At 37.2% G+C, this 17,029-nt stretch overlaps 1 protein-coding gene across 1 annotated transcript in view; it reads right to left on the minus strand.

Annotated features, from left to right (window-relative positions):
• Window positions 1-679: 679 nt before the first annotated feature.
• Window positions 680-17,029, minus strand: part of LOC124623140 (AT-rich interactive domain-containing protein 2) — a 323,487-nt gene continuing 307,137 nt past the window's right edge. The window contains exons 25-26 of the mRNA XM_047148930.1: window positions 15,457-15,548; window positions 680-2,155 (exon numbers count right to left, since the gene is read on the minus strand). Of these exons, the coding sequence (XP_047004886.1) occupies window positions 2,041-2,155; window positions 15,457-15,548 (207 nt within the window). The 3' untranslated portion in view covers window positions 680-2,040. The remainder of the gene's footprint in view (window positions 2,156-15,456; window positions 15,549-17,029) is intronic.

Genomic DNA, 17,029 nt, shown 5'->3' on the forward strand with positions numbered 1-17,029 from the left:
AGTAACGCTTTTAAGGAAAAAATGAGTTCATAAAACGATGTGGCGCAGTCTTATATACCGCTAAGAATTTTTAGAACATGAAAATCGGAGAAGTGGATTTTCCCCCCATTTCGCCGTCCCGGCTCGGCGCGGCGCGCAGTGTGAATGCACTACACGTCGGCCTGAGCTGGATAGGCACGAGCCGAGCCAGTACGCGTCAGCCCGGCCCGGCCGGCAGTGTGAACGCAGCCTAATAGGTCTAATTCACACATCAAACCACAATTTACATCTTCAGCATGTTTCCTGTTGATTGTAATCACAGTCTAATGCACAGGTAATAGCCTAAAAAAAGTATGTTTATCTGCATAAGTAACTTACCTGTAACTGCAGCAGTTTTCTTTTGCTTGCTACAGTTTTCTTTTGCTTCCTAGCTAGAATGAGATAGCATGCATGTTTGATTCTGGTACACTATACAGCAAGAGGATAAAAAGCTTAAACAAAAAGCAGACTTTACATAACAAAGTCTGATCTATGAAGGGATTCTTTATGATAATCTTACACGAATTGAGGTGTAAGCTTCTCATTAACAATTTTAGTGTCACTGATCCATAAACTCTTTAATCATTTGCCAACATATCTAGCACAAAACCATTGTACAGACAACAGCAGACAAATACTATGGTGATACAGAAATTACATGTTACAAATCAATAAATGCAATTATTTATTTCTGAATTCTGGTGGACATTTTACAGTGCCTCTAATTTTTCTACTCTTCAATATAAAATAAATAACAGTCAATAAAAAGTACATGAGAATGTGCCAAATGCTGTGCCCACAGTAATGCTCGATTTTATGTTGCCCATGTCATACATAAACAGAAAGTCTGGGCTGTTTGAAATTTTGCGTGTTACATGACACTTGTCTACAATGCAGCCAACACATTCACATTTCCTTATGGAATGATTGTATCACATTAAACAATAACCTATGGCATTAGAATAAAACTTTTCATTGCAGAAACAAGTCATTTTAGGATTGATATATAAAGCAGATATCTTTTTAATGTTTTATCGTATTTCAAGTTAGCCACAACTGACTGTATTAAAAATAACACATAATCAGTATCAGCTTTGTTCTGTGTCTTTCTTTTTTCACAAATCCTGTTGATAATACTGGTTTATAAAATGTGATCAATTGAGTTATATTTGTAATCCAGTGATAAAGTATGACACTTCTATGCCGTATGAACGCAGAACTAAGGTAACACAGTCTATCTCTCTCTCTTTCTCTTCCTTTTTACCAAACCTGGGCTGCATGTTCTTCGTTCAAGGATTTCATACAAAAGAAAGTAAAAGAACTGTAATGTCCATCAGCAAATAATTTTTTTCCATTTTGTCTGTACACATCCAAATTTTTCACAGAGCTGATAAATCCGTACACAGTACAGAAATTTTATTTGAAAGCTTATGTTCATAGCTATGTACATGACTTGTGTATCTACATTTTTCCAATAAATACTAGAAAAAGAATTGCACATCCATTTCCATGGCTACACATAACACAAATTACATAAAAAATGAGAAATAAATGGCATTTTCTGACATCCCAGGACTTTTATGTCAGTTAAATACTAAGAATGAGATACCTGCATGCCTCTTAGGTCCAAGTCATTAAGGAGGCATGAGGCATCCCACACAGTCCAACACACACCATTCTTTTTTCACTGTTCAGCGGTTATCATAAATTATATTTCGTAAAAAAATTTCCAGTCATCGCACTAATATTATACATTCAAAGTTTTTACACAGTTATCTAGCTTCACTTTTAACAAGTCTATTATATACTCACTTTCCAAGCGTTTTAAACATTTGTACACTTCAAACATTTCACATACACCACTAAAACTCCTGCCCCACGATTAAAAAGGGAAGTATTAAAACGTGACAGCTGAGAAATGTAGAAGAGACAGTGAAGCTGGGGAAGGAAATAAATATGAGCTGAACAGATGACAGTGGAAAAGTCACATACTGCTGCTGCACTATGATGCTCCTAGATGGGTCACCTCTGGCCTGCTTGTTGATTCATGTCATACAGCACCTGTGCAATAGTTCGCGATGATTCCACATTGCTTAGCGCTATGCCCGCAAGATGAGGCTCGTAACTTCGAAGAAACCTGTCAAAGAGACACAGCAGGAATTAAAATGGTTTTGAAATACACTAAATTTATTTAGTCCCAGGTTACAAAAACAATTTTGAATGTTTGAAACTTACAAGGACTATAAAATAAAAATAAACAACCATCAAAGGAGAAAACTACCAACGAGATCAGAATTGACACACACGTCTTGCAAACTTAGGTTTGATGTATTGCAAGTACAAATGGTCAAAATAATGTGCAATCTGATATACATGTCAGTCAACATCAGAATCAATCTCCCTTTTCCTCCCTGAGGAAGAAATATATTCATTCAGAAAGCTTGGACTGTTATTGTCTACTGCAAGTGTTTCTACCAGCACTTCATCTCCTGAAGGTTAGATTTAACTGGATTATCCTGTCTCCTTGTAATTTTACAGTTTAAAAGTTGTATCTGAGAGGCAAAATCCAAAAGCCTTTTTCTTACTGTTGATGCCACATGACATCACTTAATACCAATACTTCAGGTATACATGGTCAACCTGCTGTTGAATATTTCCTTTCCCAGTACCCCTTCAATCCAATGTAACCCCACCCCCCACACACACACCCACACCCACACACCAATGTTTTATGACTTCAGCAAATTATTATTTCACTTTTGATGGTCGAATATAAATGTCAAGTAAACGCCAATACCATCATGAAAAAGATCTCTCCAATACAAACCACTTAATGGTTCATCCAGAGTGAACTTCATTGTAGCCCCAAAACTAACAGTATCCAGTCTAACTGTGACTCATGAACGACACTTTGAGAAGCACAAACTGATCTTGAGCCCACTTCCTCAAACAGATCAACTCATCTTCTAATGTGAAATTCACTTTCTTCTTTCTAAATCCAAATTTACTTTTCTTCATGTACATGTTCACCAGCCTCATGGCTATTTTCACATATCTGTGCACACTAAGTTCATCAATAATGTTTGGTATCTTCATTTTGACAACTCGCATTCCTTCTGCATTGAATGTTACTTTTCTTGTAGTTTTAAGAACTGGTTAACATCCTTGTAGACTCGGATATTATGAGAAATAGAACTGTTTAAATGCAAACTATCAGCAAACATACTACCAACCTTGCAAATACTGTTGCATCCTGAAACTACCCCTGCACGAGCTGATGTGTAAATAGACCTCCCTACATACTCTTGCTTCAGCTAAACAAAATGTTGCCCACTGAGAATAAAATATAAATTATTCTATTTATCATGTAACACCCTTGGACACAACTTCATAAATTAGCTTCTATGCTTAAGATATGATTTCCTCCAACTCTGCCAAAAATCCTTCAGCTGCCCCAGAGCAACCTTCCATTAGCCATTACACCTCCATTTTACACTCATCGTAAATTAATCATGCAAATTCACCCTATGGAAGTGCTGCCACTGCCAAACCTGCACCACACACCCAACCAGCACCACACAATGAACAATTTATTTCCTTCCATCTTTTACTTGTTTATTTCTATTTTATAACATCTGATTTTGGCTCTCAAGTTTCATTCTTTGGCTAACAAAAATCTTTAAATCCGTATTAAATTAAAAACAGTCCCAAAGAGAAAGAGCCACATGATTGTTCAGAAACCAATCAATTTTCAATAACAGTATCTGCAAAGAACTTCCATTATCTGTCAGAAATCTGTTACATTAGAGATTTCATTTTTTCCATCGTGTAATCATCCTTAATACAACTGACTGAACACTATGTTTCAGGCTGTGAGCCCTCAAATGCAAAGAAAAATTTCCTAGTAAAATATTATAAAAAAACTGCGATACATTATCACAAAGGAAGAAACACAAGATTAATAGAAGAAAATCCTGTTTTTACAATGAACTTAAAGGTCTCATGTGATTACCTGACAGGTTATCAATGCACAATATGTATCACCCACTCAGTAGGGAGAGGTGGGAGGGAAATTGCCTGAAAGCCAATTTTGTATTCTATCAATCTGAATGGTTCTTGTGCAAATACTGTTTTCAGCCAACAACAGTGAAAGCCTCCGCTTTGAATATACGCTCTTTTTCTAAATGTAGCCTCTTTCTGCTCACCTCTTGTGCCTACTTCTCAGGGGCACGGCATTTTCATTTTCTCTTATAACTATAGGAAAGACCAGGTAGCTCTTCTGCTTTTTTTGATGCTTGTCAGCAAAGCATCTCAAAATTTCTTTTCAAATTAAATTTATCAAAGAACAGCAACAAGATGATTGCATTCTGACAGTTGTTAATCATTTCAAGTTGAACAGTGTCTCTCTCATAGTCTTAGTGCAAACTTATTTTTTCCAATTTCAAATTTGTCTTACACAAAATACCAAATTTGGAAAGACACTTTCCCTCATCTGAATGTACTTGTTCCAATATATTACTTCCTAGTTTTAGAAAATAAAAATTATGCAATCCAGATTATAAATTAGACTCTGGTTTTACATACATTTATGATATGGACATTGCAATATTGCTGTAGTTTGTATGTGTGTTTGATTTTAGAACAATTTTCCTACATAGACATTCGTCACTCTTGTGAATTGGGAAAATGTAATTCAAGTGTTCGGATTGTATGCCAGTAGTAACAGAAAAACTGGAAGAATATTACAAAATAATTTTACAAGCTCCTGCAGACATAATGGCGAGTTTTAGACCAACCCAGGCAGAGTTACATCCTCGTGATGTTAGATCTTAAGAATCTTTAGCTCACTGAACTAAATCTGAAGTTAGACACAAAAAAAATTAAATTAAAACAAAACAATATATCAAATGAACACACTGATGAATTATATCCAGAAAACGTAGAGAGAAATAGAAATTTATTTGAATGAGAACCTGCAATATTAAGTTTAAAAGGGGAATCACAATCTGACGCACAAGTTCGACTTAAGCAACACTGGAGGAACAAATCAATAATTTAACTGAACAAAAGGATCAGCAAAATTTTGAGTTCTCTCTTAATCCACTTTGTTCATCAAATTTGATCTGTGAACAAACAGTTAGGGAGAAACCTTGTAAATTTAGTACACAATTCCATTTAAACTGGAGGGAAAATATGTAAACGATTTTTGTGGACAATTTAGAACAGGGCTTCACAACAAACTTGTTCGCAGAGCAAGCTTTAAGCAGCAGAGCGCGAGCACGGACCGTGGGCAGCTGGGTGCGAGCATGAAGCACAGCGAACACAGCACCCCTACTTCTGGCACAGGGCAGAGGGGGGGGAAGCCGAATGGAGAGTTGAGCAGGGGACACAACAGTTACTGTCACATGCTCATCACTCAGCTACCAGTTGCTTGGATATCACTGTACGAAATATTATTGCTACAAATGAAACAAATAAACAATACTGTACAAGTGCCACATAATTTTATTAACATATACAGTGAAATCCCGCTTTTACATTTGCCATGCGACTTTAGAAAAATTGTGTAAAATACGGGAAAATGTAAAAGGTGGAAAATAACTTTTTAAGTGGAAAAAGTTATGTACAGAAACCCCCTTGCTTTTTTGTAGTTTATCGTGTATGTTTATCATATATGAAACTGTGAAAAGGTGGGAATTTAAGGAGATGGGACCTGGATAAACTGACTAAACCAGAGGTTGTACAGAGTTTCAGGGACAGCAGCACAAGGGAACAATTGACAGGAATGGGGGAAAGAAATACAGTAGAAGAAGAATGGGTAGCTTTGAGGGATGAAGTAGTGAAGGCAGCAGAGGATCAAGTAGGTAAAAAGACAAGGGATAGTAGAAATCCTTGGGTAACAGAAGAAATATTGAATTTAATTGATGAAAGGAGAAAATATAAAAATGCAGTAAATGAAGCAGGCAAAAAGGAATACAAACGTCTCAAAAATGAGATCGACAGGAAGTGCAAAATGGCTAAACAGGGATGGCTAGAGGACAAATGTAAGGATGTAGATGCTTATCTCACTAGGGGTAAGATAGATACTGCCTACAGAAAAATTAAAGAGACCTTTGGAGAAAAGAGAACCACTTATATGCATATCAATAGCTCAGATGGAAACCCGGTTCTAAGCAAAGAAGGGGAAGCAGAAAGATGGAAGGGGTATATAGAGGGCCTATACAAGGGCGATATACTTGAGGAGAATATTATGGAAATGGAAAAGGATGTAGATGAAGGCGAAATGGGAGATATGATACTGCGTGAAGAGTCTGACAGAGCACTGAAAGATCTGAGTCGAAACAAGGCCCCGGGAGTAGAAAACATCCCATTAGAACTACTGACAGCCTTGAGAGAGCCAGTCCTGACAGAACTCTACCACCTGGTGAGCAAGATGAATGAGACAGGCGAAATACCTACAGACTTCAAGAAGAATTTAATTCCAATCCCAAAGAAAGCAGGTGTTGACAGATGTGAAAATTACCGAACTATCAGTTTAATGTCACAGTTGCAAAATACTAACGCGAATTCTTTACATACGAATGGAAAAACTAGTAGATGCCGATCTCAGGGAAGATCAGTTTGGATTCCGTAGAAATATGGGAACACGTGAGGCAATACTGACCCTACGACTTATCCAAGAAGCTAGATTAAGGAAAGGCAAACCTACATTCCTAGCATTTGTAGACTTAGAGAAAGCTTTTGACAATGTTGACTGGAATACTCTCTTTCAAATTCTGAAGGTGGCAGGGATAAAATACAGGGAGTGAAAGGCTATTTACAATTTGTACAGAAACCAGATGGCAGTTATAAAAGTCGAGGGGCATGAAAGGGAAGCAGTGGTTGGGAAGGGAGTGAGACAGGGTTGTACCCTATCCCCAATGTTATTCATTCTGTATATTGAGCAAGCAGTGAAGGAAACAAAAGAAAAATTCGGCGTAGGTATTAAAATCCATGGAGAAGAAATAAAAACTTTGAGGTTCACCGATGACATTGTAATTCTGTCAGAGACAGCGAAGGACCTGGAAGAGCAGTTGAACGGAATGGACAGTGTCTTGAAAGGAGGATATAAGATGAACATCAGCAAAAGCAAAACGAGGATAATGGAATGTAGTCAGATTAAGTCGGATGATGCTGAGGGAATTAGATTAGGAAATGAGACACTTAAAGTAGTAAAGGACTTTAGCTATTTTGGGAGCAAAATAACTGATGATGGTCGAAGTAGAGAAGATGTAAAATGTAGACTGGCAATGGCAAGGAAGGCGTTTAGGAAGAAGAGAAATTTGTTAACATCAAGTATAGATGTAAGTGTCAGGAAGTCGTTTCTGAAAGTATTAGTTTGGCGTGTAGCCATGTATGGAAGTGAAATGTGGACGATAAATAGTTTGGACAAGAAGAGAATAGAAGCTTTCAAAATGTGGTGCTACAGAAGAATGCTGAAGATTAGATGGGTAGATCACATAACTAATGAGAAGGTATTGAATAGAATTGGGGAGAAGAGGAGTTTGTGGCACAACTCGACTAGAAGAAGGGATCGGTTGGTAGGACACATTCTGAAGCATCAAAGGATCACCAATTTAGTACTGGAGGGCAGTGTGGAGGGTAAAAATCATAGAGGGAGACCAAGAGATGAACATACTAAGCAGATTCAGAAGGATGTAGGTTGCAGTAGGTAGTGGGAGATGAAGAAGCTTGCACAGGATAGAGTAGCATGCAGAGCTCAGGACTAAAGACCACAACAACAACAACATCATCATATGCGTACATAATAGGCATCAAAATACTCATTATGGGCTTGTTTAATGGTTCAAATGGCTCTGAGCACTATGGGACTTAACATCTGAGGTCATCAGTCCCCTAGGACTTGTTTATTATCCAATAAGGGTTATCTGAATATTCTACTATGTTTACCCGATGACATAACTGGAACTGGTTAGCTGTCTGGAAAGTAGAAATGTTTGACTTAATTTTGTTCATAATAATCAATGTCCTTGGAAAGCCTGCTATTGTGTCGCTAGTTATTTAAATGGACACACCACATAAGTTTCGTTCAGTATTTAAATAATGAAACTCCACACCATTTACGTATTTATTCATGCGTAGAATGACGCTTCATTTGCCAAGCGCCAATATTTAAGTTTGGTTTCACACACACACACACACACACACCGTTTGTGTGTGAAAAACAACACAAAATACTAATGCAAATATTTGCACTTGACGATGAGAATAAATTCTCAAAATGAATTTTGCTAAGCATGAAAAATATGTAACTAACACAGTCTTTCAATGTTTAAACCAGAAACATTTGAGCACCGCTAGGTGTCAACTAGTACTACAAGTGGCGAAACAACGAAAACACGCGAAATATGCTTTTGAGCTGTTATGACAAGAGCAACAATCATGAAGTTGCACATGCACAGTTGAGACTGAAAACTGCTGTGATTGGTTATTATTCAAACTAACCTAGTTATTCCCATCAGCCACCTTGCCAGGCAGAGGTTAGCAGTGGAAGGAAATAAAGCACAACTTGTTCCCAACTTTTATCAATTCAGATATTTTTGAGTAGAGCGTCGTGATGTCAAGAAACTTAAATGTGCAATGTTTGTAAACACTGCTTAAAGGGCAATGCCAAATCTGTGTCATTTTATGACAATTATGTCAACTTTTTCTCCACAAACATTATTTCATAATGGTATTAAACACAAAATCTAATGCAAATTAACATTGTGAACACAGGAAATTTGATGGGAGTGATTGAAAATTCGTAAATGTTGGAAAAACGTTAATTATGGGAACATAAAAGTGGGGTTATACTGTAGTTCTACATTTTCCTCAATTAACTTTGTGAGCTGTTATACAAAAATGAAGTAATTTGAAGTGTGGGACACACTCAATCGGAGATGCTGCAAGCTAGCCTACGGTGGCCACAGTCCTCCGCCTGCCAAATGATTAAAAAGTTGTAATCACCACACCCAAGAGGTGCCACATTTATTGATAGCGCACGGAAATATGACATTCCCTACTACAAGTCAGTACAATGAAACTGCAGTTTACACTTACCAGACATTCATAAAATGCCAAGGTATAAGGTACTGATCCCCAAGGTGAACAACTTGATGAAATTTGCTGCCCACTCACCACACCCCTCCCCACATTAGTCTTAATTCTCAGCCTGCCTGGTGTCACAAGTTCATCCCTCCAAACCCTCCGAACAGCCTGCCTTGTGTCACGAGTTCATCCCTCCAAACCCTCCGAATTCTGCGAAATAAACAGTGTTGCGTCTGAGGATGACTAGCTGCTTGAGGAGTTTTCTTCACAGATTGAGAAATCTCTGGTTCTGCTCAATCTTCCCAAAGCCTGTGATATTATGACTTCTGCTGGTACTATCTCCACAATGTGCCTCAGTGTTTTCACATACTATGGATTTTAATAATAAAAATAATCTGAAACACAGATTGCAATACCTTGTTGGGTACAGGGTGCATGTAACAACTGCTAGTAATAACTAGGCTAAATAAAAGATTGAAATCACGATTCAGCACATTTCTCCCTTAACAGTTGCTTCTATGTTTGGAGTAATTTGCAGATGCTGTGTGCAGTTCACATTATGACCAGACAGAGTTTCTCAGGTGTGTCCTACTACTTTTCATTGCAAAGAACAACTGTTCATAAACACACATGGAACTGAACACTCATATTATTGTGGCCACCTGTCTGTGGAAAGGAGAAGATCTATCCTGAGGTACGTGTCTATAGAATTCCAAGATGGTTTCATGTACTGGCATTTGTCTTCATATTTTCTATCATACTGCAGGTCCGCAATTTCTAGTTCTAGTTACTGCAGGTCCGAAATTTCTATTTCTAGATCAGAATGAATGAATATTCACTGAATATGGTGAGGGGAACAGATCAAAATCATTTTCTAGTGCCATCTGATCTTGGAAACATTGCTCAAATTCTTCCTGAAGAAGTATTAAAATATGTCAATAATGTTGAAAATCTTTGTTAACAACAGCATCTTGCACAGACAGTAATTTAGGAAAATGAGCTTGTTTTCTTTTCCCAGTTTTCATTTTGTATACCTAACACTTTGTTTTAAAAGGCGACATTCCTCGCACATGGGACTGAGATGTGAAGACATCATCAGCTTCCACATAACTGACTTATCATTGTTGCTATTAGATGGCACTGTGTCGAAGCTGACCCTCCAACATTTCAAAGCTGGTTCCTCTCCCATGTTGTCAACATTGAACATCCCTTGCTCCCCACAACACTGCACCTGCTCTGCTCGCAAATACGAGCAACAGCAGTCACAAGTGCTCACACTCAAATTCTGCAGGTTGTTAAGAACTGATTTATAGCTAACAGTGATGATTTTGGTTGTCAAATAGTATTTGATGTTGATTTATATGGAATATTTAATTTTAGTATCAGATTATGTGCTCGTAAGTTAACACTGGAATAAGAGAGATGAGAAGAGAAGAGTAAAGTCCAGTCATCCATTTAAGTTTAGAAGGTATTGTACAAACAGAAGGAAAAAATAAAAAGAAAACAAACAAAGGAATGAAAAAGCTAATTTGATGCAGAAGATACAAGGCCTCGGACCTATATTAGGCAAAATGACGTTGCTGCACCAATATGTATATCCAGAGGTGGCTATTGGGATACACTTTTCAGCACCGCTGGCATAATGTGCCAAAAGATTATCCCACATCAAGACTGGGAATTATCCTGCATTTACCTTTAAGATGAGCAATAGAGAGCTCAATCATAATACGACAGATATTCTGAAACACCATCAAACTGCTGCATAACCTTTTTTGCATGGAATTATTTCTATAGATTGATTGATACACATTTATTCATTCACTTTAAGACATGATTACTGAGGGTATTTTATTTCACAATTAAACAGGGTGTATATGCGGCCAGGGGGAAAAAATCCCAGATTTTTCCAAAATACACTTTGTTTTCTGTGTTAAGTGACAGTATATTTTATTTCTGAACCATAAAACATATAAGTTGTTTGAATGGTTAAGGTTTTATACACCTGTGTAGAACTTGCCAGCACTTTAGAAAACGAAACCCAGGGGGAAGGGCATTTTGGAAAGACCTTTGATGTACAACAACATGTATGTGGCATATTTTTGTATTACAATACGCTGCTTACTTTTGCATTATGAAAGTATATATTCGAATTCCATAAAACACAGCAAGTCAGTTTCCGAAGTATTAAAAGCGAGAATGCAATGTGCTTTTGTAAGCCCATAGCTCATGTCACAAGTTCTCGCCAGCCAATGCCAGCAGATATACAGAGGATAGGACACATGACGTAGTCAGCCAATAGTAAAACACTGTTAAGTAGAGCAAACACACAACAAGAAAAAAAATTAATATACATAGTGTAGCTACAAGAAAAGCTAAGCTTTCACATATAACATTGGTCTTTTCTGTGTGTGTTCCAGTTTAATATACATCAGATCAATGTGCCACTACGATTTTAAATAATCACATAAATGTCTGGTCTTCTGGGCTCGAAATTCTTGTAAGTGGCTAGCCCTCACAATGTTAAGCTTTAAATGAGAATCAAACACACTGTGATTTCAGAAATTCAAAGCACATTCGCACACGCAACATATCGTATCTTGTGTAAAATGAAATTTGCTTTGAAAGTAACGCTTTTCAAACCACCTATCGCAGTATCTCCCCGCGACCTGTTAGAATTTGTTTCAGCAGTTGTCAGAGAGTGCCAGAAAATAGGCATGAGTGGGCATGCGCAACTACGATGACATAGGAAACCCATATCTTCGTATGTATATAGCATTAAGAGATTTTACATTACATCATAAACAAAACAGGGCATCAGAGAGCACTCCAACAGCAGCGGAATTTTGTAAACCACACTAAAATGCATAATTCAGCTTAAAGTGCACATTTGTATGTCCAAGTTCACAGAGAAGTAGGCCTCAACTTGATATTAAGCTTTTCAGTGTGGTTTTCGGAATGCAAATTTTTTTTTGAGTACCAGTACTGTATTTTCTCACATTTGGTTCTTTATTATAGCATAACGCCATACGTGCCACAAGATAAAAATGTGCACTTGAAATTCAGCTAACAGTTGACACTATCCAACAGTGTTTCAAATAAACTGACTGCCTCTGGGAAAAAGACTAATAAGAGTCAAATTTTTTTAGCAAACTGACAAAAATAATTTCACTGTTCTGTAAGGCAATTAATGCCCGACTGCCAAAAACCTGGAAATAAAATAAAATTAGAAGACTGAGACTAATAACATATTTTAGCCTTCCATAATTATGCGAATGTATTTTAATTCACTTGATAGCTCCCGGCCACAGAAATCTGTTTTGTTTTCGTTTGACGTGAGTGCTGGAAACCAAGACAAACAACAGACTCACTAAATGTAAACACATATCACATGGAGACTACACCCCTCCCTCCCCACTACAACTCAGACTCCTCCGCGCACCCGAAAAATTTTGCCGGGTAGCATCTGGCTACTGGTTGCTACTGCCGATATAGCTAACAGTTGTCCTTCAAGTAGCCAGAAAAGGGAGAAGGTACTGCACATACGTGACTCAACTGCGCAAGCACGTAATCTCACTGGCAACTGCTCAAACGAACCTAATGTAAACCGATGTAATGTCAAGCTCATTGGAAGCGGTTTGTCATTATGAAGTATTGCGTAATCTTTGTCATAAAGGATTTGACATATTTTGCTGTTAGCAGACGTTTGTGTGTGCACTGTGGTTTATTGTTGTAAATGGCATATTTCCTTTGTTACCTAAGTTTTATTTTGGTTTTTTCCTCTCGTTTATATTTTACTGCTGCAGAAGTGGGATAAAGTAAAAAACGTAAAAAAGAGTATCAGTTCATACCAGTCAAAACAAAAAAAATTTAACTGAAAACTAAACCGAAGAAAAATTCCCACAATTCTAAAAAAACTGTCGGGTTTTTCCCAGTTTCCTCCCAGATGAAAAAAAAATTCCAGGTTTTTTCCAGATTTCCCGGTTGTCCCAGGGCATATACACCCTGGGAAACATTCACGATTACCCATTCACTAAAAGAAATGTTTTCATTGCAATCCTTTCCTCTATCTTTCAAGAGATTATATCAGAACTGCACCACAACTTTTTTTATTTTGTGAGGATAATTAGTATTGTTTTATTGCACACTACAGTAAAATTTCTTTTTGAGGGCATTAGCAACATCATACTGCCAAGGGGAAGAACCTCTGTGAAAAGGGCAGAACAACTCTGTGAAATAGGAGAAATTTGTCTAAGTATAATTAAATAGGAAATTACCAAAAATTGAAAAGATGTCAAGTTTGTATTGTTGACAAAATTGAGATTAAAGGGGCTAAAGAATTATCACATTCAAATTATAAGAATATTCAAGATTTCCAAGTACTGAAAATATAATGCCACCTACAGGGGTTGGGCAAAAATATGGAAACAGTATGAGAAATTCACACTTGGAACATAACTGCAGATCCTAGCCATGGCTCTACAAGTTGCGCTATTGTATTTGACCATGGAGGGCATCTTCACAATGGCCTAAATACATCGTGAGTGTCAGTTGTGTTCAGGACAGTGTTCCGAGTAGTTGTGAATTGATTACATAGGAGTTATTGAATTTGAACGTGGGCAAATTGTTGGTGTTTGTACAGTGAGTGCTTCCGTAACTAAGGTAGCTGAAATGTTTGGTGTTTCCAGTGATATCATATTAAAGATTTATATCACATCAGGGACAGCGGAAAAACATCGTCGGCTAAGTCACAACATAGATGAAAGTGCTTTTTGAGTGATTGTGACAGACGGTCACTGAAGAGTGTTACGATGAAAAATAAGCCTCTTAACAAATGCAGAAGCAGACGTTGGACTCGCAAACCCTGTCAGCACCAAATCGGCACAAAGATAGCTCTGAAGCAGTGATTGGCAGGGAAGGCTGGAATTCCAAAAACTATCCGTCAGTGATGCACACACACTTTTTAACAGAAGAACTAGGTGCTGAAGCTATAAATCTGGGCTACAGAGCAGTGGAAAGAAGTTATTTGGTCGGATGAATCTTGTTCTCACTGTTTCCAACTCCCGGCCAAGTTGAAGTCCAACGAGTAAAATACAGTGGGAGTACAGTGGCGATTTGGGCAGCCGTATCATGGTATTCCACGGACATCATGATTATTCTGCAAGATTACGTTACGGCCAAGTATTATGTGACCATTTTGGCTAATCAGGTCCATTCCGAGGTACAACGTTTATTCCAACATGGCAGTTGTGTGTTGCAAGATGACAGGGTCACTGATCACACAGCTCATATCATCCAGAAATAGTTTTTCGAGCACGATGATGAGTTGTCACATCTCCACAGGCAACCCCAATCACCAGATACCAATATTATTGGGCCTTTGTGGTCTGCTTTGGAGAGCAGTGTGTGATCCTTGTCTACCTCCATCATCGTAACTTTTCACAATTTTGTATGTAGAATAGTGTAAGATTTTCCTTGAAAACCATACAAGACCTGTATTTAGCCTTTGCAAAATGACTGGAAACTGTTTTGAATGCCAAGGTTTTCATACACCTTATTATGCACGGCAATGCACTGTGTTTTTCATGTTTCAGTATTTTTTACCATCCGCTATATATGGTTATTAACACAAAACAGCACAAGTTAGTCATGTGATTTACAGAAAGTATCTGTTATTTACTGTGAGATCAGAGATCTACATGGGGAGATACTTGGTGTTACACATCACTCTTACATATCCTGCAAATGAAAACCATAAAATGAATTATTATAGCAGTGAGCACAAATATTTTACAGATTTTTTTATTTTATTACGTGTGAGGAGAAACGTGTTGAGGAACAGCGTATGTCCAAGATGGGATGAACTGTTAATGAAATGTAATTCTGATTCCACTACTCCTTGTACAAACTCGTGTATAGTGTTAGATATCCTGATATGATTTTTAATGTTATCTAAAGCATATTGCACAGGTTGCAGTCAATACATGGCTTGGATATACAAGATGTGTCCATGTATTTATTCAAGGTAAGCAGAACTTGCAGTGTCCTCTTACTGCTAGGAAACAGAGAGCAAGGATGAAATGCAATCTATCACCTTATCCAACCCAGCAGCTGAATAACACAAGAGATTGAGAATAACAATATTAAATCTGTATAAGTAATTCACAACTAACCTAACCAAAACAAAACAACATACAGTGCCGGACTATACAAAAGCCCATTCTATACATTAACATCCGAGTACGTATCCAAAGTTATATCAATACTGATTTCAAGTTTATCTTGTGTATTGGATGACAATCTTTATTGGTACATTGATAGGACTGAAATGTAAACACTATTAATAATTACCTCCTTCCATTTGTAGAGTAGATGACTAGGTTCCGAAGAATGAGAGATGCAGTCAATCTTATGCTTTTTGTAACAGGACCCTCATTATCATCCTGTAAAATAAAATGATATTGCTTCAAATAAAATAGTTACTGAATATGTCATACATTATATGACTTTCCTGACTTTCTAGGAAGATAGCATTATATCAAAATTAAAGTTACACCTGTATCACAAGGCATAGATATTGCAATGTGACTCACCGTTTCAATATCTTGCTTTTAACCTCACTCTCCACAGCAAAACATAAATGTGATTACTTGTCTGTTTACAACATTACCAATATGGGAATCTGAAGAAACATACATACTTGTCTTCTTAGTTAAAATGCACAGTTTGAACACATTCTTTCAATTCTGAATTCATGACATAATCACAATTAAATACAAGAAGTAGAAAGAACATTACCAGATACACAAAAAGACCATAATCCCTCATACAGAACTACCACTCCTGACCAGCCAGAGAAAATTAACATAAACACTGTGGTCTTCATTCAAGTTCAATAAAAGTAATGTATCAGTGCTAGCAACTTACAAGCAAGTGATACATGCACTAATATTTATAATCAATGTCAATAATGGTATGAAGTGGAAAAGTAGAATGTCTTTGCAGGCCATTCTTTGTTAGTGGACATGACATTCCTGTATGTATGAAAATTAATATTCTTGCTGTTCAGCAATAAACATAATCATGTATGTTATAATTCACATGATTATTGTTACTTATGCTGTTAATTAAATCTTCCTTCTGTGCGTTGTTGCTCAATGTCTTACTGATTTCCTGATCACTGGGCACCCAAGTTCTTAACCTGCAGGAGTCAGTAGTAGTGGTCCACAATTAACATTAAAATTCTACCAAAAACTATGATGTGTGTAGCATTTTAGCAATCATTACAGTACCCATCACTTATTAAGCTCATCTGTTTCTCAGTATGAAAGGACATAATTCCAGATACATCAAGGGTGCTACCCGACTCTCCATTGAGAAAGTTCGTTAAAATAAAGAGTGAACTGAGAAGAATAATTAACAATGCTGCCACCCAAAACATTTGAGAACAATTATTGAAAATTAAAACATCAATGAGGCACTTCTACAAAACATTTTTGCATTTTTCACTTCCGTGTATGACTTCTACTATCATAAAGATGCTCAGTACAAAACACGTGACGACCACCTATGTACGAAAATGGGCACATTGGAAAGCCCAAATGTGAAACAGAGTTTATCAGTTTTCAAACTGTGTGTGTATATAACTAATAAATGTAATCCTTGTTAACGAATATACCAGGTGTTTCAAAATGAATATCAGGTTTTCGAGGCTTTGTAGCATTTATGGCATTCAACTTACAATTATAAATAATATATCAAATAAAAGGAGCAGGTCAAAGTTTTTCTTACAAGTGTGAGCACTATTTGTCACGTCACACATCGAGTCGATACGAGAGGTTTTCCCAAACATTAATCAGTGTGTTTCGTGTAATTGTTGAGACAACTGCTTCAATCAATTCCCGTAAATTGGGTAGATCAGCTG

This window comes from Schistocerca americana, chromosome 7 (assembly GCF_021461395.2).
Source record: "Schistocerca americana isolate TAMUIC-IGC-003095 chromosome 7, iqSchAmer2.1, whole genome shotgun sequence".
Lineage (NCBI taxonomy): Eukaryota > Metazoa > Arthropoda > Insecta > Orthoptera > Acrididae > Schistocerca > Schistocerca americana.